Below are 21,549 nucleotides of genomic sequence, written 5' to 3'. Positions count from 1 at the left end.
AAAACAGCGCCTCAGCCCGAGCACCTTCTTAGGAGGGGCTGATGTCAAGCCTGCCCACGTGGAAAAGCCACCCTGTTTCCTTGAAAAGTTCTAGGAAGAGGGCCCAGGGTTTGGCCAGCCTGGAGTGGGGGGGCCTCCCATTCCTCATCTCTTAGGCAATGACAGCCCAGACCAGGACACAGCCACCCAACACTGCATTTTCTAAAAAAAAAAAAAAAAATCTAAAGCTCTTCTACATGATACAAATGTGGGAAGGAGGAGTCTAGGGTCCCAGAAAACATGGAACTAACAGGAAGCCCAAAGGAGCTGTGTGACTTTGAAAAGTCACCAAACCTCCCTGTGCACTGAACAGGAATGATGAGACCTGCCCCACTTGGCTCACAACCATAAAGAGTAAAATGACATGACGAGGAGGCACCCGGAAGGACTCACTGATTCCAACCAGGCTGGGCTGCATGGAGGAGGTGGCATTTTAGATCTCAGTGGATGAATCAGAAATTGATGAGCAGAGAAGTGGGAAGATTTCCCCTGCAGTAAGAGCGTGAGCTCAGGCACAGAGTATACGTGAGGGTATGGTATAGGAGGCTGGAGCCGTGCGGAGGGTGGTGGGCTTGGGAAGACTGGCAGGGCCCAGGTGGGCAAGAGGAGTCCAGGCCTGGTTCCTTAGGCTCTGGGGAGCCACAGGAGGTGTGGCGAGGAAAAGGAGCTAACAGGATGGGTTCAGACCTGTCGACAGCACCCCTGGCAGCAGGCTGGAGACAAGGAGGCAGGAAGAGACACTGGACCAGGGCAGGGGCAGTGAGAGGAGGTCCTGCACGCCAGGGCCCCGCTGGAGCCACGTCCGCTCTAGGAGGGCAGCAGGCAGCGGCGCTGGGGGAGGCCTGGGACCAGAGGGGGAGAGGGCTTAAGTGCTCTGCAGAGGGTGGTGGGTTTTACGCCCAATTGGTCTAAGCAACATGATGGGACATGTTAGCTGCCCAAAACCCCCGACTCTGCTCAGAAGCAGGCGAAGAGCCCAGGACTCCTGCTGCTTGCTTGGGACTTGGGGTCTTATATGTGGCCCCAAACCCAGGCCCCATGTGGTGAGAGCACTGGAGGCCGGCCCCAGTTCCAGTGCAGCGGTCCAGCCATGCCCCTCCCCTCAGAGCGCGCAGCCAGTACCCACAGCACAGGGAGGGGCCTGCCCGGTGCCCCGGGAGGATGGAAGACGGCGAGAAGCCACACGGCACAGGACCTTGACACTCACGGGAAGGTGGAGACTTGTCACGGTCCCTGAACAGGCACTGGAAGATGGGGAGGGCAGGTGGTCATGTCACAGGGCAGAAGGGACGTTCATCAGGGGCATCGGCCCCACCTTCTCGAGGTGCCCACCTTACTGGGTGTTTTCCAGTCCAAGCATTTTGGTGCCATGATACCTTGAATACACCACACAGGTTCCCACCTCAGATCTCAGAGGTCTGTGTCCAGGGCACTGCTCAAACGGCATCTCACCGAAGATGCCCCATTTGCCCTAGGATAGCTAGCCTGCCCCCAACCCTGTCAGCATCATCCTACCCCGCCTGTGTTCTTCACATCTCTTTCCACCATCCTCAGACATAGATCTCAGTGTATTATTTGTCTCTCCTTTCACATCAGCTACATGAGGGCAGGAACTTGTTGCTCACAGTTGGACCCCCAGCGCCTACCACTTCCTGCCCCTCCCAAGGCACTTGAGGGATACCTACAGGTGAGTGCGTGGGTGGGCGGGTGGATGGATGGATGAGTGGATGAATGTGAGGCCTTCTGACCCCAAAGCATTGTATGTCCTAACTCTACTCTGAAATACAACGTACAGTTAGCCTAGGAACTCCCCACCTCAGCACTATTGAATTTTGAGGCTGGAAAATTCTTTGTCGTGGGGGGGGGCCTGTCCTGTCCATCATCAGATGTTTATATTCACCCAGGCGAGTAGTACTCGCCTGAGTTGTGACCACCGAAGTATCAGCCCACACGCCGAACGTCTCTGAGAAGAGGCAGGTCGACAAACTGCCACTGGTTGAGAGCCGCTGGTTACACCTTTTCCTTCATTAAATGATCCTTACAGACCCCTCCCCAAGTCCGCACGGAGAGCGGCCAATCCGCAGGTTACCTCTCAGTCCTCGGGAGAACCACAGATAGAAACTGCAGGCTTTGCTGCTGCCATTTATTGTTTTATCACATATTTACATTCCTCAGGAAACCTGTCCTGCAGCTACCAAGGCCCTTTAGTTTTTCACTGGCTGGCCTGCTCCGGACTCCCAGGCACAGGCCCGAGGCCAGAGTTGGGGCCTTGGGGTGTCAAACATTCAGCAGGAGGGGCTGGTGCTCCTCGTCAGTGGCGTCGCTGGGAGGGATTTCATAAACCACGAACAGGGAGGAGTACAAGCAGCCCAGGAAGGACACCAGGCTGGAGAAGTACATCACCCCACTGGCGCTGCCCACGGCTGAGGTCAGGGGCCCCAGCACCAGGGAGACCAGAATCTGGGCCAGGAAGTACTGACAGCTCAGCAGGGAGATGTCCACGCCCATGCCCCGCCTGGTGCCATCTGCACTGGACCCTGCAAACTGACCCAGAAGAAGAAACGCATCAGCGGGATGCCTGGGTGCTGAGGTGACCGAGCCCACGTTTCCTGCAGGCCAGGGGACCTGGGCGGCTCACGCTTGGTGGGCTCTCATCTTCCAGGGCTGACACGCACAGGGAGTTCAGCCACAGTGGAGTCATTTTGTGTTCAGAGATGACAATGAAAAGAATCCATGGCTAACCACCATGGAGGCCTGAGTCGTCAAGGCCCAGGCGCACCAGGCACTTGCCTGCTCAGAGCGCCTGCTCTTTCCCTTCGCTGCCACCTAAGAGCAAAGCGATCTGCTCGCCAGCTGGCCGCTCTGCCTTCCACGCATCGCCACCCACCTCTCAGCCTTGTCAGCAACGATGCCTGGCACACACTCTGAAATACCCTTTCACAGTCGGGATGCCGTTTCTCAGAGGTCCTGTGGCCTCCAGCTGGACACAGCACGCGCCCTCCATCCCACCCGCCCGCCCATGTGCCACGCTGGGGGCTGGGGGCAGAGACAGCGTCTCTGAGCAGAGCTGCAGGAGGGGCAGTGGGAGGAGGTGGTGTGGGCCCCCCACTGCCGCACAGCACACCCCTCACCCAGTGGCCACAGACGCAGCCGGTTGTTGCCACCCCACAAACCACTGTGTGTGCACCAACTGGGGGCTGGCACTGCCTGCTGCCCCGCCGGAGCTGGGTGGCCCCTGTGGGGCCCCTGATCCAGACACACACATGGTCACCTCTGGGGGGCTGCCGAACCCCTCGCTGAGGGGCCGTGCCCTCTCCGGCAGAGTCCAGGTGCCCTGTGAACAGGGAATGCAGGGGTCCCAGAGCAGCCGCGGCTGCCCCGCGGCTCCATGCACCTGGCAAGGCCAGCAGGATGCCACTGTGAGGGGAGGTCCCTGAGCCTACAAGCCAACAGAGACTGAGACCAAGAGGAAAGTGAGCCTCCACAAGACCACGGGCAAGAGGCCCGGGCCTTCCAGGCAGCTCCCTCCAAATCTATCAGAGCCCAAGGCCAAGGGTGTCTGCTCCCAGGGCAGGGCAGCCTTTTGCCAAGAAACAGCACATCCATTTGCCCCAGTGAAGGGGTCCCTGGGGCTGCAGGGAACCGGCAGGGAGAAGGGGGCCATGGAGATTGGGGGCTGCCCAAGCCCCCGGGTCCCTTGGGTATTGCTAACATAGACCGTGGCCACCCCGGCAGTGCCGGCTGGAGGTGCAGGTTGCATGACGGCTCACTGCCAAGCAGCCACAGCCTCAGTCCCATCCTGGAGGCTAGTACAGCGTTCATGGCCACTGCCTGCCTGTGTGGCTGGGAGCCCAGGGGCTGGGAGGGGCTGCCACAGCTGCCACACAGAGACATGCTGTCTGGCTCAGTGTACAGCCTGGGGCTCCAGGCTGATTGGGCTTTTTATAAAAAGTACTGTGCTCAGGGCTGGCCTCAGCTGAACTCATCAGAGACTCCAAACTCCTTAAAACAGAGCAGGATGCCTCCTGGGGCCTGGGGGATGGATGCGGGCCCAGAATTAAAGGGGCTCTGGGAAACTGTTACCAAGGTGATCTTTTGATGCAGTATTTTAAAATCTCAAAGTTACTGCAAAGAAAACTATGATGGGAACATTATTCAGCCATAGAAGGAGTGAAGCACAGACACACGCTACAATGTGGCTGCACCTTGAAAACACGAGGCTGAATAAGAGAAGCCAGACACACAGGCCACGTATGACTCCCTCTGCACAAAATGCGCAGTAGAGGCAAATCCACAGACGCAGAGCCCAGCGTGGCGGTGGCGACGGGCAGGCAGATGGGAGGCCAGGAGGGGTGTGAGTAATGGGGGCGCGGTTTCTCTCTGGGGTGACGAAAATGTTCTAGATTGGTTGTGGTGATGTTGACAGACGCGGCGAATACAGTGAAAAGCACCGTGCGGTGGGCCAGTCTCAGCGGAAATGTTAAAGGGAAATCCATGCTGGACAAAATGCCAGGATTGCATATAGAGATGCGACCCTTACTCGCACTTTGGCCTCATGGCACTGTGGCTTGGCACAGTGCTGTGACCTGCTCTGCCTTTATGTGAAGTTCTGATATTTTGCTCAGTGTGGATTTGGGCATTAACTCTCATCTTTAGACACACTGTCTTAACATACTGATCTTGGCTTTTGTGTCCAAGGTGATTGTTTTGCTTGCCTCAGGAGGCCCCGTGCTGACAGGTGATCCTGGAGCCGGGCAGAGGGGTCGCAAGGGGTGGGGCTCCCCTTCCACAGCCCCCACTGCCCAGTTCCCATGGGAATGGGGCAGCTCTGTGGGCAGCTATCTGCCAGGTTTATGCTCTGCTGTCTGGTTATTCTCAACGTTGAACAGGCCCCGCGTTTTCATTCTTGCACCAGCCCCCGAGTTGTGTAGCTGGTGCCGGGGCCACTTCTCAGCTGGAGTATCTCCAGGAGGCTGGGTGGGCCAAGGCCGCTGGGGCCTGAGGCCAGGCCTTTCAGGACCCACGCAGGAGAAAGGGAGGCACTTACCTTTTTGTTCTGGTAGTAATCGCACAGCAGAGAGTAGGGCAGAGTGCACAGGGTGGAAAATAACACCCCGTAGGTGATGCAGAGGGACAGAACCACGTAGAGGTTCCTGGACAGGGTGGCGAGTCCGGTCCCCAGGCCAAAGGCCAGGTGCGCGATGAAGTACAGCGTGCGGATGCTGAGGTGTTCTTCCAGCTTTTCGAGGATAGCTGCAGGCCGGAAAGGAGGGTGAGCAGCACCGCAGATGGCTGGCCCGGGGGAACGTTTCCCCAGCCCCTCCCTGGGCTGGCACGGGTGGGGGCCGGTTGGCAGCTTGCCTCAAGCCAGAAAACCTGTGTGGGGGCCCAGGGAGCTGAGAGCAGCCCCAGCCCCCCTCAAAAGGCTCCGGAATTGAGCACTTCCCGCTAAACCCCAGTGCTCTTGTGCAGGTCACGGTGCTCGGTGCCTCTTTCCTAAGATGGGACACCACCAGGCCCCCAGCACCCCCCAACACGGGCACTCTCACCTGCCCCTGCCCTCCCTGGACCAGTTGCCCAGTGAATCACCATGGGAAGGCCAATGGGGAGGCTGGCAGACAGCCCACCCACCCTGGGGGGATCCCGAGGTGCATCCCGGGCCCCCACTTTGTCCTGGCTCACAGGCCTGACCCCCTCGGCCCAGGGGCCTTGCCCCCCACCCTGTCACCCGGCCCAGGTCGTCTAATGACTGAGGTGGGACAGCGCTGTCTCCTCCATGCTGGGGTGCCAGGCCTGCAGCTGCAGAAACACAGACCTCCCTTCATCCCTCGACCTCCAACGGCCCCCCAACCCCCCAAAGGCCGGAATGCCCAGGGGTGCCGACCCCACGCCTCAGCCCCGGCGGGTACCTGAGTAGAAGGCGGCACTGAAGGCGTAAATGCACATTCCCCAGCAGCCCACGGTGACCCCGCTGTTGTATTTCTGATACTCTTCCGATGTGTGCGGGGCTTTGGGGTCCCCCTGAAACACCACCTCGCCCATGAAGTCCGTGTAGAAGAGCAGCATCCCCTCAAACGAGAGCCAGCCTGGAAGGGGGAGAGCCTGTGAGCACCGGGCGGGGCGCCAGGCCCCTCTCTCCTCCACAGGGGTTTTTCACCCACAGTAAGGGTCACACGTGATTTCTGCAGGTTCCAGACTTAAAGAAGAAACCGCCCCAGCCTCACCACCCAGAGATATCTCTGCCAAAATGTTGGAGGTTTCCTGCCGGCCTTGCTAAAAGCACATGTACATTCTCACGAACACAGGCTCTGCGGCACGAAGGTCTTGTCTTCTGTTCTTTCTGTGAACACTGTTGTCCTGAGGAACTAGCCCCACACTCCTCTGAGCTAGATGCCTGGGCCTGCTTCCTGCTCCCGCCTCTGCAAGGGAGCAAGAAAGTGCCGGTGGCATTTGGGGGACGCGTTTCGTTGGGAGAAATACAGTAGGAAGCACACACATTGGTGTAGATCCAGTTCTCTCTGTTACAGACAAAGGTGCCCCATTCCTCACTAATGTGCCACTTTCTCCGTTGGTAGAGGAAGGGAGTGGTAGTTTTCGGCCCTCTTGAACCCAGTAATTATCATGTACAACTTCGTATGACATTAAATATTAATGGCAGCAAAATATTTCACGATGTGGACACACCATAATGTGTCTTCTCCTTCCCTCCCTGCTGGCCGCTGCTTCTAACTCCCCCCATCCTGGTTTTCCGTTCTGACAAATTAGACTGCGAAGAACACCTCACACATAAATTCCTGATAATATCTCTGATTACCTCCTGGCAGAGAACACCAACTAGGGTCTCTGGGATAAAGGTCGTGGACATGCTGAAGATCCTTGCCTGTTGCCAGTTTGCCTCCTGGAAAGCCACTCTGCGATGCCCCACAATGTCTGAAAGCCCAGGATGATCTCAAATTCTCGACCATCCTCAGATGTTCACCCAAAACCAAGGGAATACCAGGCGGAATGAAATGCAAGCCAGGGCTTGACAGCAGTGATTCGGTTGCCGAACCTGGTGAACTCAGGACTAGTACCAGGCAATCGGCCGTGTTTCTGTCTCGGCCCTAAGAGGGAGACAGTAGGGAGGCCCAAACTGGTGCAAGACGCAAGTCCAGCAGTGGGGCAGTGATGCCCGGCACGACCCTGTGAGGGTCTGGAGAGCTTTGGTAATGGGGCCGTGGGCCCTGTGCAGGCCCAGGCGTCAGGCCCAGGTGAGGAGGTGCGCCCCTCGCACAAACTGGTGAGGCTCCTGCCCCACACTGGGGCTGCACAGGGCAGGCGTCTCAGGGCCTTGGTGCAGCTGCGGGGGCTACACGACTACACGGCGAGAGCTCCCCGCGGGGACAGGGGCAGTGGGTGCTGGGCCGGGAGCTCACCCAAGAAGTGGTTGACGCAGAGGCTGCGCAGTGCCGCGGGCATATGGCAGATGGTGAGACACAGGTGCCGCATGGACAGGGGCCGCCCCGCCGGCTCGCTGGCGCCTGTCAGCTGGCTCTCGTACTTGACGCCGTTGAGCAGGATATTCGCCACCTGCGAAGGAAGCCCGCCAAAGCGCTGGGGGCGTGCCTGCCGGGCCGGGGGAGTGCAGTTTGCGGCCCTGGGGCAGCGCCATCGGGAGGGTGCCTGCGGCCCTGCAGCCTCGGCCCTGGGGAACCTGCCCCAAATGCTGCCTGGTGGCAGAAGGGACACCTCGGGCAGCTGGGACCAGTTGCATCGCGAGCTGGCCTGCGTGGCCACAGGTGGGGGGCCTCACGGGGGCGGGGGGTGAAAGTAAACACTGTGCAGGGTGTGAAACACATTTGCAATAAAAGACGTCTGGCTCAGTCCAAATCTGGACATTGTGAATTCCCTTCTTTTCCACGAAAGTGGGATGGGAGAGACTTATTTCCAGGGGGTTGGGAATCCCTTCAAAATCCCCTCTGGACGGTGGGACTCCCGCTACCCGGAGGTCAGGGCGGCCGGGGGCGCGCGTGCAGGCATTGGCCTGGCCAGGAGCCGGTCCCTTCCGGGAGCGACCTCGGCCTCCTCCACCTCCAGCAAGAAGGCTCCGGTCCACGGCCACCCTGCCCGGGCCGGGGGTGCAGACCCCAGCCAGGCAGCTAACCGTTCTGGAAGCCGGACGTCTCCAGAGCAGCGCCATGCGGCCCTGGCTCCGCAGGGAGGGGCTGCGGGCGACGGCGGGCAGGGCCCCAGGGCAGGCTCCAAGGGCAGCCCGGGCGCAGGGCCCGCCACCCGTGCCCGCGGAGGCAGGCTGCTGAGGTTACACCTGCGTCCCCGGAGATGTGCCTATATTTAGCATATGACTTGTACTTTCCTCAGAGAACTGATTCATAAATTACACTACATGGAATGGAAACAGAAAAAGGCATTTGAATGAGATTTTCAACCACAGCCAAAGAACTGCATCTGGAAGCCAGGTTGAAGCTTTTGAGACAGGACAGGACGATCTGGTGTCAGCAAAGGGCCTGGCCTCGTCTGGGGTCATCAAGGAGGCGGCCATGCCCTGGGGACCTCAGAGGAATCCCCTTCCTCTGGCCTTACTGGGATCTCCTAACCCTCCAGGGGTGTTCAGTTCTTCCCAGGTCCCAGCCTGTGCGCCCCTCCACGCTGCCTCCAGCCCCCCGCAAGGGTTGGCATGCACGTGCAGACAGCGCCAGAGGCCAGCAGACAGACTCACGAGAGCCTACCAGCCACGGAGCGGGAGCGGCCACCTCACAGCGGTCTCGGCTGGCCTCCCGCCACACTGCGCGTCTCCCCAGGCACAGAGAGGGGACGCCCGACTGAGGACACGTCCCCGGGGCGCCCGGCCTTCAGACTGCCTGCTGAGAGCCTGCTTGGGCTGAGCACGCCTTAGGGGACTCCTGCTCAAGAAACCCCACATTCTTACTGAAATTCCCTCTCATCCTGAGACGCCCCTGAGGGCAGGCGGCCAAAACTATGCCTTCTTTAAACAACACAAGAGAACAGCTTTTCTTTGACTGAAAGCATCTCTTCAAGATCATGGATTCTGAAAGCTGCTAAAATCCACATATCCATTTGTGGCCTTTCAGCCAATCTGACATGCTAACACCAACACAAACAGCCTTCTGGAAGGTTCTCTGCCTTCATAGAACATGCCACTCATGGCCCTTTAGAATCCAGACTTTGGACAGCCTCTGGGTGGCCAGCCAAGGTCACACACTAGGGCGGGGAGGGAAGCGTCCCAGAAACCTCAGCCAGCATTTGTGGTTTGTCTTGGTCTTTCGGGGAGACTTAGATGGTTGGCACCAGTGACTCGGCCAAGGTCTGGGGATGTGGCAGAGGAAACTGTGGAAAGGCGGAAATGCACGTGACGCTTGTAGCTAAGCGCTGCAGGAGAGTTCCAGCCTCAGTGGCCTTCGGGCAGACCTACCGTGTTCCCCCAAAACGCCTAACCTGGGCCACGGACTGAGCTGGGGCTGGGTGGACACCCCGACGGAGGCCCCAGGCTGCTCGCCTGTGGCCCGCGCTGGGTGTCCTCCCCTTGTGGGTGGGACATGCACGTTCCTGAGCTTGTTTGTGTTCAGATCCTGCCTCCAGAGGCCCAGAATTTCTTTCCAGATCCATCATCCCCATTCCTCATCTAACTGACGGGGGGACAGCATGAGGTGCCCTCTGACCCTGGGGTCCCACCCAACATTGGCCTTTACCTGCTGACTGAAGGTAACGTTCCTCCTCTTGCTGGCTTCGGGACCGCCTCCTCCAGCCGCCTCTGGGATGGCCAAGGTCTGGGGTCTCTTCAGGATCCCGGATGACCGTGGCTTGGAGGTGTCCAGCGAGCCCACCCTCAGGAAGTCCCCGTCGGAGCTGGCGGCCAGGGCCACCTCCCGCTGCTCCCCAAGGCCGCGGTCCTGCTGGTAGAAGCCGTCGGGAGCCCGGGGGAAGCTGACACTGATGGCCTGCCTGGGGACACTGCTGGGGATGGCCAGGTAGTGGTCGTGGCCTCCTGTGAAGCAGTCGATGAGGACGCTGTCGATGTTGGAGGTGGCAAAGGACGAGGCGAACTCGTTGATCCCCGTCAGGGAGCTGTCCCGGCTGATGAAGCTGCCGTACTTGGGCGTCAGGGGGCTGAGCGGGGAGATGGGGCTGGAGAAGCTGGCGTACAGGCTGGCGGCCGCGTGATGGGGGAGCGCCGCGCCAGCGACTTCCTCGCACAGGACGGGCGGGGAGGGGGGCAGCGGGAGGCTGGGGCTCTTCATGGCAGTCCTCTTCTCACCCGGGGGCTGCAGGGGCCTCTCGGGGATGCTGAGCAGGGTCAGGATGGTGGTGATGCTCAGGGTGACGGCAGTGAAGATGTAGATGACCCGCAGCTGCCCGCCCAGGGCTCTCCCGAAGCTGGTTCTGTCCCAGTGAATCCCCCCAACCACGTACCCGAACCCTCCTCCAAGGCCTGCAGAGAGAAGCAGGGTTTCAGTCCCCCCACAGGGGGGCGGGGAGGCAACCCCTGGAGGAAGGGGGTTCCACGTCTTGGTCCCAGCACCACAGGGGCATGCGGCACTTCACGTGGCCCCCCCGGCCTGGCACCAGGCGACCATCCTGAGGCACGAGCACCGTGAGGCCAGTCCCCACTAACAGCGGTCGAGGACGGCCCACCCTGGTGGCTCGCTCTCCAGGTCAGCAGGCCACTGAGCCATCAGGACACAGGGCTGAGACCTCCGGCCCCCCTCTGTCCCCGCCAGCGGCATTCCACGCCCCCGGGAACAGGGGTAAATGGTGACCTGACTCACACAGCTCAACATGAACATGTGGGCGATGCTGTACTGCGCCCGGCTGGCACATGGGTACACCCACCTCCCGAGAGCGCTGCTTCCTCTAGCCCAGCTCTGCTCTTACTCGACAAGAGCAAGGCCAGGCCGTGGTGTCCCCGCCCGCGTCACCGGCGCACCCCGTCCCCTTCGCTGCTACTGCAGGGGGCTGGCGCGCTGTTACTTGAAGCTCAGCTGTATGTCGAGCGGTCTGCTGGTCGGGGGCAGGGCAGGGGTCCCATGGTTGCTCCAGCGCATGCCTGTGGCTGGCCGCCCTCCGTGTTGGGGAGAACCAGCCACATGAGGGGTGTGCCTTGGCACCGCTAACCCCCTCATGGAAAGGCTTAGGCCATTCGGCTCGCCCTTCCGCACATCCCTGAGGAGGAGACGGCCCGAAACCTAATCCCCCGATGGCTGCACCACGGACTTCCTCACGCGGCCCAGACTGTCCCTCACAGGCCCTGGGGTGTTACGTCCCCCCCCCCAACCTTTATTCTTCTTAACTTCCCACATTCGTGGTCCTACTTAGTCCCCACTTTTGAAGACACACTTGCTGTTTTGAGACTCTTAAGTAAGGTCAGATTGGAGATGAACGTCATTAACCATTTTTTAAAAATGATCAAAGCAATACATTCTCACAGGAAAGAAACATACACCAACCTGACACCATCTGACCAAACAACCTGATTCAAAAGCATGCGGAGGATCTGAACGTTTCTCCAAAGAAAATATACGCATGGCCAACGAGCTCAGGAAGAGATGATAAACCACACTAGTCATCAGGGAAATGCAAATCAGAACCACCATGACATGCCACCTCACATCCCCTGCGAGGACGGCTGCTGTCGGGAAAAACAGGAAATAGAAGGTGTTGGCGGGGATGTGGAGGCATTGAAGCCCATGGGCGCTGTTGGTGGAAATGTAAACATGCAGTTGCTGTGGAAAACAGCATGGAGGTTCCTCAAAAAATTAAATATAGAATTACTATTACCCTATGATCCAGCAATCCCACTTCTGCGTATATGCCTCAAAGAATTGAAAGCAGGATCTTGAGATATTAGTGCACCGACGTTCATGGCAGCTTATTCACAACGGCCTAAATCGGAAGCAGCCCAAGTGCCCACTGAGTGACGAATATCAGCACAATGGGCTGTATACACACAATGGATACGATGGTAAGTGTTGCATCATGTGTATTTTAACACAATAGAAAATTTTAAAAAATACAGAGGAGCATTCAGTACAAAACTAAGTCCCCCTTTCTGCCCTCCACACCCCAGCCCTGGCCTGGCTGAGACACACGCACAAGTTCCCTGGGCCCACATCCTCACATGTGTTCACCAAGGGGGAGGCGAGCCACAGCGTCTTCTAGAAGAAGCGACCAAGGCTTGGCAGGGCCATGCAGTTTGCACAGTGCCCCACAATTAACAGGAGGAAAAGCCCAGAGCCCAGTCTGTGCCTCTGACCCCTGCACTGACCTGCCTCTTCACAAAGACCCTGCCCTGTCCCACTGCTTCTTTCCCTTGACTTCTACAAATCTTTTCCATTGCTATTTTGTATTTTAATTTTTATACAATACTTTGATAGCCCAACATCACACTGAATTCTCTTGCTGGTTTGCAGTTAGTTCTCTTGAAGTTTTCGTATGTCCAGTCACAGAGGCCATTTGTGATCATTCTCACCACCTGCACCTCTTATTTCTACTGCCTGGCTGCATAGGCTCTGTGGGTTAGTGGTCATTCCTGCCTTGCTCCTGACTTTAATAGGAAGGTTCCCCATGTGGCAATGAAAACAACAGGTGTGTGTGTGCGTAGACAGTTGACCCTTGAACAAGATAGCTTTGAACTCTGCAGGTCCACTTACATGCAAATTTGTTTTGATAAGTATACTGGAAAATCTTCTGGTGATTTGAGACCATTTAAAAAAGGTTTATTTTCTCTAGCTTATTTTATTGTAAGGATACAGTATATAATACATTTAACATACAAAATATGTGTTAATCAGCTGTTTATGTTATTGGTAAGGCTTCCAGTCAACAGTAAGCTATTCAGAATTAAGTGTGGGGAGTCAAAAGCCGTGTGAAGATTTCTGGCTGCGCGGGGGGTCGGCACCCTGAACCCCCATGTTGGTCACGGGTCAGCTGTGTATACCGCCAATCCCCTGTATTTGCCTATTGGCCTCTTCACTACAATTTATTTGTGACCCCAACCATATGCCTTCAAGACTCAGTGATTCACAGATGTGTGCAGAGCAGCAAAAATTTTGAGCCACCCAACACACACGGTCCAGCAGGGCTGAGAGAGGCAGTCGCTCTCCTTTGTGGCTCAGCCTTGTACTGGGAAGCCTGTCTCGGTTTGGTGTTTTCTGGAGTCATATGGGGCCACGCTTTCACCTTTTTGCGTGTTTTTATTTTGGTGATGCTACTGTTTGAGATGGCCCCCAGGTGCAGTGCCCACTCCTGCCGTCCTGTGCTCCTAAGGGTCAGAAAGGTGGTGGGCCCTACAGAGAAGATACGCGGGTTAGACAAGCTTCATTCACGTGTGAGTTACAGTCCTGTTGGCCGTGAGCTCGATGTTCACGAATCAATGATACATATTGAAAAGTTGTTTTTAAACAGAGACACATAAACCAAGTTTGTGTACTGATCCATTGATGAAGATGTTGTGACAGGGGTTCACAGGAACCTGACCCTGTATTTCTCCTAAGGACAGTGATTCATTATTGGCTAATTCAAGGTTCATGGCAACTTTGTAGAACATGATCACACAAATAATGGGAATAATGTGGATCTTCCTCGACTTACGACGGTGTTACACCCTGATAAACCCATCGTAAGTTGGAAATCTCATCAACAGAAGCACACTGACAACACCTAACCTGCCAAACGCCAGAGCTCAGCCTCGGCACCTCAAACACACTCAGAACACCCGCCTTAGCCTCCCGTTGGGCAAAATCATCTACCACAAACGTCACCTACAATGGAGTGCCGGACATCTCATGTGATCCACTACCTACTGAACTGAAGTGAGAAGCAGAACAGTTGTATGGGGACAGGATGGTTGTCAGCCTGACAGATGTTGACCCCCGCGACCACGTGGCTGGCTGGGAGGTGCGCTCACTGCCCTGCCCAGCATCACAAGAGGGGGTTGTACCGTGTACCGCCAGTCCGGCAGAAGACCCACAATTCCAAGTACAGTTTCTACTGAATGCGTACCATTTTCTTACTATTGTAAAGTGGAAAAATCGTAAGTCAAACCATCCTAAGTCAGGGGCCATCTGTACACACACACACACACATGGCTATTATTGCACATGTGGCTTTGCATCGCCCACATGTTTGTTGAACTGTGTGGATCAGGTCACCATTTATCCCTGTTCCCAGGGGCGTGGAGTGCAGCCAGCAGGGGCAGAGGGGGGCCGGATGCCTGCAGCCCTGTTGCTTCCTGACGGCTCGGTAGTGGAGACTCACCTGCCAGGAGGGCGTGGATGTTGAGGCCCCGGTCCTGGTCAGCCGGGCTGCACACGTCCATCATGTAGGCGTGGCTGGGGCTGTCGGCCGAGTCTGCGCTGAAGTCCATCAGCACCACGCCGCACACGGTGAGGAGGATGCCCCACTTGTGGCTGCCGCCCGTGTCGGCCAGCGCCGTGCCGATGTCCCTGCCGTTGAGCAAGAGGGAGAGACCCAGCAGCGCCCCTGGGGACAGAGAAACAGGGACACCTGGCGCAAATGCCGACCACCTCCATCCCTGGCAGCCCATGACTGGCATCTGGAAACCTTAGGAGCCCTAGAATTCCTTTCTAATCAAACTCCAAGCAGAGCCCATCGGAAAAGTCACCGGCAGATTCACCGTATTTTGTGTGTGTGCTGGGGTCTCGGTTTTTATTTGTCAGGTGGGGCAGGAATGACATGAACTATATTAACCTATTTCAAAAAATGGCCAAAGTGCCATATTCTCACGGCTCACCCAGGCCATGGGGCCCTCCCTGGCCACACCAGAGGGCTTCTCTGGAGGGCTGGTCAACACCCCGGGATTCCCTAGGGGAAGGAGCTGGGACCTTCTTTCTTTTTCCACTTTATTTCAATTCCAGAACAACAGACCTATAGCCAGGACAAGAATGAAGGGGCGTCTCCTTCCAAACCTTGAGGTACATCGGTCACTCCAAGCACCCAACAGTGGCTGCAGAAGGAATCCTGAAACAGAGCAGGCCGGTGGTCATTGCCGGGGTCCCCGCGGCACGTTGGGGCAAACGGAGACGGCCTCCTGGGGGGCCCGAGATACCTGCGCTCACAAGTCCCCAGGCATGGGGAGTAGGGTGATGGGACTCGGAGCCAGCAATGGAACCCTAAGCTAGGAACCAAGGGACAGACAGACGCGGCTTCTCCCCCGGTCTCCACTTGGGCCCCCGAGGGTTCTATGCAGACACGACTTCACTCCCGGAGATTCCAGGGCCTCCCAACGCAAACCCCACGGGGCTTTATTGCTCAGATCGTCCAGCGCTCGCTCAGCCTAGGGACGTGGGCTCCCTGGGGCACTAAGCTCCCCCTCCGTAGCCCGTTTAGACGAAGCCGTTCACAATACGGGGCATGACGGGAGGCCAGCCCTACAGCTGCTGAGCGGGACTCGGCCCTGGCTCCCCCCTGGTACCCTCCGAGCCCTCAGGCTGCCGCAGCGCAGGCTTCCAGAGGCTCCCAAGGGTTCCGAGGCCTTCGGCCGTCAGGGCTGGGTGCGGGCTCACCGAGGATGGGGCTGATGAACCACACCAGGCTGTAGAGCTGGTCGGGGAGGCCCATCTGCAGGAGCACGGGGGTCACGTACGCCGTCTCCATGGCGTAGCTGAACTCGATGCCAAAGAGAATGCACCCATTGAAGAGCAGCTCCCGGAAGGACCTCTGGGGGTGCAGGTCCCCAAAGTCCACCAGCTCGATCGGGCAGGGAGTGTTGGGGGGCGGGGGCGGGGATGGCCGAATGCACTTCCTCCTCTTGGGGTGTCGTTTGAAGTTGTTGGCCCGGTGGCTGATGTGCCGGGTCACAGACTCCGAGCAGCCCGAGATCTGTGCCCTCCAGAAGTCCCGGGGAGCCGCACTGGGGAAGAGGTCCTCTCCCGGAGGGGTGCTGCCGGCCGGGGGGATCATCGCAGGGGGGGCCGGTGGGTGTTCCTGCGGGGAGAGCCCATTGGGGGCGGCGGTCACCCACCAGGGTCTCTGCCACGGCGGCCAGTTTCTCCAGGTGGCTCTCCCCCGACGGACACTCACTTGGCCCTGCCATGCGGGACAGCGGAGTTCATGCTGGGGACCCTGAGTCAGACACCCCCCAGCCAGTCTGCTGCTTGGGGCAACGTCACTGGGCCTCCTCTCCCAGCAGCGGGGCTCACCTGCCCGGGGGGACCGAAGCCGGCACCTCTCCCCATTCCACAAGGGGCCCTGGGCCTCGGGGGCCCCAGATGGGCTTCGCTGGGGGCCAGGGCTTCTTCCGCGGAGAAGGGCCCCTAGGGGCCAGGCTGTTTAGGGCCTGCTGCCCGGTTCCAGGGGGCCGTCAGCCCTCCCCACACCCAGGGCCGCAGGGGCCAGGGGAGACCGTGGGAGGCCCAGGGCCCGGCGCACTAGGCGTCCTGCCCGGCGAGCGCGCACCCTTCCTCCTCCCGCGGTGGCAGCGCGAGGCCCCTGGCACTCACGCCTGCCCGGCAAGGTGCACCAGGGTCCTTGCCTAAAAGGAGCTGAGCGGAACCAAGGCCTTCCCTCCACTGAGAGAATTTTCAGTCAGGGCAGGAGAACCACGGCTTTGGCAGTGCCTGAAAATGCTCTCTAATGAAATAAACCAAACTCCCCGAACTCTGAGAGCCACAGACAACACACCAAAGAGGGACACGCTTTACACACCAAGGTGAGGGAGGAGAAGAACCTGGGAGGGGTGAGAAACAGACGATCTCCCAGCCTCAGATTAATTTTCAGTGTGATTTTCAGAGTGCCCAGGCCCTGTGCACGTCGGCCCTCCCGCCTGCGGCCACCTGACAACCACCCCCACCTCACCCCCGGGGTGTGCAATGTGTGTCACTCAGAGACCTGCTCCCCGGCACCAGATGCTGTCACTGCTCTGAAATTATTCTAGATTATAAATATTAAAGGAATAGATTCTGGGATGTTGACCTATGCATTTCAGCCAATGTTAATTTTACAAAGCACAGAGGAAGCTGCTAAGATCAGAGGGAAAGAGGCAGGAAAAGCATCAGGGGACAGTCTAGCCTCTGTGTGACCCCTCGGACTTAGCTCCACCATCCGCCTCACAAAAAAGCAATGCCTGAGTTCCCTTTAAAGTCCTTCCTGAGAAGTAGGCCCCAAGCCCAAGACAGCCTTTCCAGAATCAACAGGCTTCCTGACAAGGACCCTTGCTATTCACCAAGATCACTGTTACAACCTTTCTTCCACAATTAGTTTTAAGCTTTAGAAATGAGGCCCTTTTTTCCGACGTTAATTCACCAAACCACCTTCCATCAGGCTATGCTTGTCAATAACTTCTTTATGAATCACCCTGAAATTCTTCATCACTCCACATTTGTAAGCTAAACCTCCCCCCAACCAGCCTGCCTACTCAGGGATTGTCTTCTTTCTCTTCATAAAACAGCAATGGCGGAATGCTTTCCTCTAGAGACACCCCAGCAGAATTCAGAACACTGTGTGAACCCCAGCACCCATCCAGCCACCCACATATCCAGCCACCCATCCTCTAATCTCCCCATATACCATCCACCCTCCAAACATCTATCCACCCACCCACCCATCCATCTTGCCACTCACTTATACGCCCATTCACACTTCCACCTACCCATCCATCTAGCTACCCACTCACCCTCCATTCAGCTGAGTACTGAGTACCAAGACACTGAGGTCACAGTGATAAAAGAAAGACATAGTTCTTGCCCTTGAGTTAGGTGAAAGCGCAGAGGGCAGGCATGCTAAGCAGTGGGACCCACCCACGTAGAAGAGATTCATTCAATAGTCGGGCACAACGGCAGCATGGTGAGAGATGAAATCATCAGGGGGGATTAGCTGATCACGAAAGGCCTGTGACCCTGCTAAGTAAGGAGTGTCATACTGAGATGACAAGGATTGACATCACCAGAGACTCAGTCTATTTTTACTTCTATAAATGGCCTATCTTGTGACCTTGGAAATTCCCAGGCTTTCTCTAAAACAAGAACAGATATACCTCAGAACCAGGTAGGCAAGTAAAGAAAAGAAAAAAACTCTATGAAAAACATAATTCACCTATGAAGATTAAGTCATGATTAAGATTTTTTTAAAAAGTCAAGCTCTTTGTTTATGTTCCTCCCGGGCTTGTCCATAGTAAATACTCCAGAAAAATCTGTCCATTGGCTGGTCTTGCCTTCAAAAACTCAGGTGGCTGTTAGCATCCCCGGGAGCTTCGCTCATTAAAATCACACACACAGAGTGCCGGCTAGAAGACCGCAGTACACGGCCGTCACCTTGGAAAGCGGAAGGGAGACCGTTAGCACAGGGGTGTGGGGAGGGGGCCTGCAGACCTGTCGGGGCGCAGCCCACCCGCGTGAGCGACCGACTCTCCTCTGCGGATCTACCTGCCTCTCGGTCCTTCCGGCAACGCCACCTCTTTCCTATCTGCGTTTTACCCCATCAAGCGAACTGAAGTGCATGCACCTTAGAACTTCCTCTTTCCTTTTGGGATGAAGAACCATAGGCCCACTTTGGAAGAACTTCAGATTTAAACGGCATATGGTTGAAATGCATTTTTGAAAAGGGAAATTTTTTTGACCTGACTTCCAGCAAACTGGAGATAGGCCTGTCCTACCTGATGGCTTCGTCGCTGCCTTCGCAGCTCCAGCTTTAAGACACAGCCGGCAGCCTGTCCGGGCAAAAGGGAGACCCTCACCTCCCCGCCTCGACCCCCAGCCCCGAGCCAGAATTAAACTGAGCTCAAAAACCTTCACTAAGGGTTCACCCTCAAATGTGGGGATCAGTATTGCCATTTTTATTTTTAAAGTACATTTATTAAAAGCTGTTCATGAAAGTTTATTCCAAGAATGTTTAAAATTCATTTTTAATGGCATAAAAGGTGAAAGTGAAATTTTTTAAATGAAAAAGAATTTTAATAGACTAATATGAATATTCACCAGACGCTCTCCATACACTATATGACCATTTACTCAGTCCAAAAAAGTACACGTATATTCCCAGGCCCCCAGAGGCTATATACCAGGCCCACTGTGCTTCTAGAATAGAGGACGTTTGAAGTAATGAAACCCTGAAGCTGTGTTGTGGAAAGGTTAAGCAGCAAGTGATTAATAAAAATAAACAATGTCCATGTAACTTGAATGCTTAAAATTGTCGTACGATGAGCCAGAATCCCTTCCTCATTTCCCCCCTTCTCTATATGAAACCAGCGTGCCCACCAGGGGGTCACGTGGGGCCACATCCTTTCCCCATTCGAGGTTCTGCCAATTCCGAAAGTTTATACCTCAAGGAAATGTTCCCAGACCAGTAAGAGCTGCACAGGCGTGGGGCATGGCGTTCATGTCAGCCGCCGAACTGTGGCCCATCGGTCACCCCGGATCTCTGGCAATTTGGCCCCCACCTGGCGGCCCACGGATCCTCAAAGCCCTGGTCAGGCGCATGGTGAACGTGGGTTTCATCAGCACCTGACTCTACTTCCCTATAAAAGCTTAAAAAGGTAAACATATGGCAATCCCTGAAATAATCTGAGAAGTTATTCATTGTTGGGGGCAGACAGAATGCACTTAATGTCAACCTTGGCAGGAAAGCAGAAATCCTGGGTGCTCATCGTAAACTTAATCCTGGGAGGCTGACAGAGATCACGCGGGGGCCCTGGCCATCCGGAGGGCCGGGGCTCGGGCAGGAGGTGAGCGGGAGGCTGCCCACACCTGCCCAGGTGGCCAGGGAGCAGGCCTCCGGCACCAAGAAGCCCAGAGTAAGCCTGGGGCCAGTTCCAGTGCTGGCTTCCCACCGCTTCCCTCCTCGGGTCGGAGGGCTCGGCTCTCAGGGGTGCGACAGGGGCTCTGTTGACAGTTCAATTAATTACATATCCGCGAAGAACAAAGGTCTCCGTGCCAACGTCCGTCCGGCTCTGGCGCCCGGATCGCCCGGGGCCTAAGCCACCTCGCTCCCGCACAAGGCCGGGGCCGGGCGGGCGGCGCGGGAGGGGATGGCGGTACCTGTGGCTGGAGGCAGGAGGCATCCCTCTCCGAGGCCGGGCTCCTGCCCGCCCCGTGCGCGGCTGGGGTCCCCGCCCGGCCGCCCCCGGCCCGCCGCTGCTGCAGCATCGAGCCGCGGGGCGGGGCCGTGACGTCACGCTGCATCCCGCCGCCCGCGGCCGGTACCCGCAGAGCATCCTTAAAGCGGCACCGCCCGCGCCCGCGCGGCCCCACCCGCCGCCGGGCCTCCCCTGACCTTCAAAGGCCGGCGGGGGCCGCATGGGAATTCCAGGGAGCAGGCCCACTGTCACGTCCGCGGGCCTCTTCCTCCCAAAAAACTACCAACATTTATGACTGTGCTGGTCTAAACATGAATGTATTAATACTACATGTTAAAACAGTTTCCTTTGCCTAAGAGTTCTCTTTTTTTTTCTTCCTCATCTGAAAAGAAATGAACTGATTTTCGTGGTCCCCTAAAAGCTCTGTGTGCTCTGGGCACTGCGCCCTCTATCCAGAATTCGGGGAGTTGGCCCTGCCCAGAACTGTACCACCACACCCACTGACCCACTCTCCAGCTGTATCTGGGGCGTCCTCTGCACCAGGCACGATGGAGGGACTGGGGCTGTGGCCCCTGTGCTGTGACATTTTAGAGATGGAGAGACTTGAGTTCCCACCTAGAAGGTGACATTTGAAGAAAGACCTGGAGTAGGTGAGGGGCCTAGCTGTGCTGATATCTACCTGGGGGAGAATCATGCCAGACAAAAGCAAGAGCATATGCAAAGGCCCTGGGGTAGAAGTGAGGTGGGCTGAGTTGACTAGTGATCGAGCACAGAATTAGGCAGCCCAGTGAAATTATAGCCACAAAAAGTGCTTCTGAGGGGGCACATGTGGCTCTATAAAAGTTTATAAAGGGAGATTTGACCTCATTGGGAGGGCCATTGCTTCCTGAGGACAAGTGACACTTGAGAGGCTCACTAAAGCTGAGTAGGAAGGGCAGCATGTCCCAGGAAGAGGGGTCAGCATGTACACACCTTTGGGTTAGGAGAGGGCATGGTGAGCTCAGAGCCGAGGCAGGCCAGTGGGGCTGGAATGCAGAGGCCCAGTGGGGGAGGGGGCCGGGGGCTTGCTGGAGAGGTAGCCTGGTGCTAGCCTGCAGGCCTATGGGCTGCTTTTGTTTTTTAAAAACAAGGAGAAGCTTCGAGGTATTCTGTGCAGGGGAGTGGTTGACTAAATCATATTCACGTTTTGCAAAGATCGTATAGCTGAGCGGAGAATGAAATGGAGGGGCTGGGTGGTGTACAGGCAGGAGCTACCGAATGGCCCAGGTGGGGAGGGAGATGATGGTGGAGGGACAGAGGTGGTGGATCCGCTAGTCCTTCAGGCACTAAAACCAGCCAGAATGGCGACAGATTGAAGTTGGTGGGTGTGGGAAGGGAGCAGGGGACTGCCAAGGAGCTTCCGGCTTGAGCACCTGGCCAGGGAGGTGGACTTGCTGAGAGGAGAGCAGGAGGCTGGTGGGGAAGAG

General features: G+C 56.9%; 1 protein-coding gene across 5 annotated transcripts; it reads right to left on the bottom strand.

Annotated features, from left to right (window-relative positions):
* Nucleotides 1–1,965: 1,965 nt before the first annotated feature.
* On the bottom strand, nt 1,966–20,199 carry SLC45A1 (solute carrier family 45 member 1). 5 transcript variants are annotated; one of them, XM_036925295.2, is made up of 9 exons: nt 20,046–20,199; nt 15,579–16,101; nt 14,941–15,033; nt 14,311–14,535; nt 9,747–10,486; nt 7,455–7,608; nt 5,949–6,125; nt 5,087–5,292; nt 1,966–2,031 (listed from the first exon to the last, which is right to left on the bottom strand). In XM_036925295.2, the coding sequence occupies exons 1-9, from the start codon at nt 20,187–20,189 to the stop codon at nt 1,981–1,983; spliced, it is 2,313 nt and encodes a 770-aa protein (XP_036781190.2). In that variant the 5' UTR covers nt 20,190–20,199; the 3' UTR covers nt 1,966–1,980. The 5 variants fall into 5 exon arrangements, with proteins under 5 accessions (XP_036781190.2, XP_036781188.2, XP_036781189.2 ...); XM_036925293.2 differs by lacking the exon at nt 1,966–2,031 and adding an exon at nt 2,093–2,583 and having other exon boundaries at nt 20,046–20,189; XM_036925294.2 differs by lacking the exon at nt 1,966–2,031 and adding an exon at nt 2,094–2,583 and having other exon boundaries at nt 15,579–15,999; nt 20,046–20,194.
* Nucleotides 20,200–21,549: the final 1,350 nt, after the last annotated feature.

Source organism: Manis pentadactyla, chromosome 4 (genome assembly GCF_030020395.1).
Source record: "Manis pentadactyla isolate mManPen7 chromosome 4, mManPen7.hap1, whole genome shotgun sequence".
In the NCBI taxonomy this organism is placed as follows: domain Eukaryota; kingdom Metazoa; phylum Chordata; class Mammalia; order Pholidota; family Manidae; genus Manis; species Manis pentadactyla.
The sequence above is the reverse complement of the archived record's forward strand: the minus strand, read 5'-3'. Positions and strand labels throughout refer to the sequence as shown.

Excerpts from the sequence above, each read along its gene's own strand:
- SLC45A1 (XM_036925293.2), bottom strand. The coding sequence starts at position 20,189 with ATGCAGCGTGACGTCACGGCCCCGCCCCGCGGCTCGATGCTGCAGCAG. Across the intron at positions 15,034-15,578 it reads GTTCATCAGCCCCATCCTCG|GATTCCTTCTGCAGCCACTG; the intron begins GTGAGCCCGCAC and ends GCTCTGTTTCAG. Across the intron at positions 7,609-9,746 it reads ACGTTACCTTCAGTCAGCAG|GTGGCGAATATCCTGCTCAA; the intron begins GTAAAGGCCAAT and ends CTTCCTTCGCAG.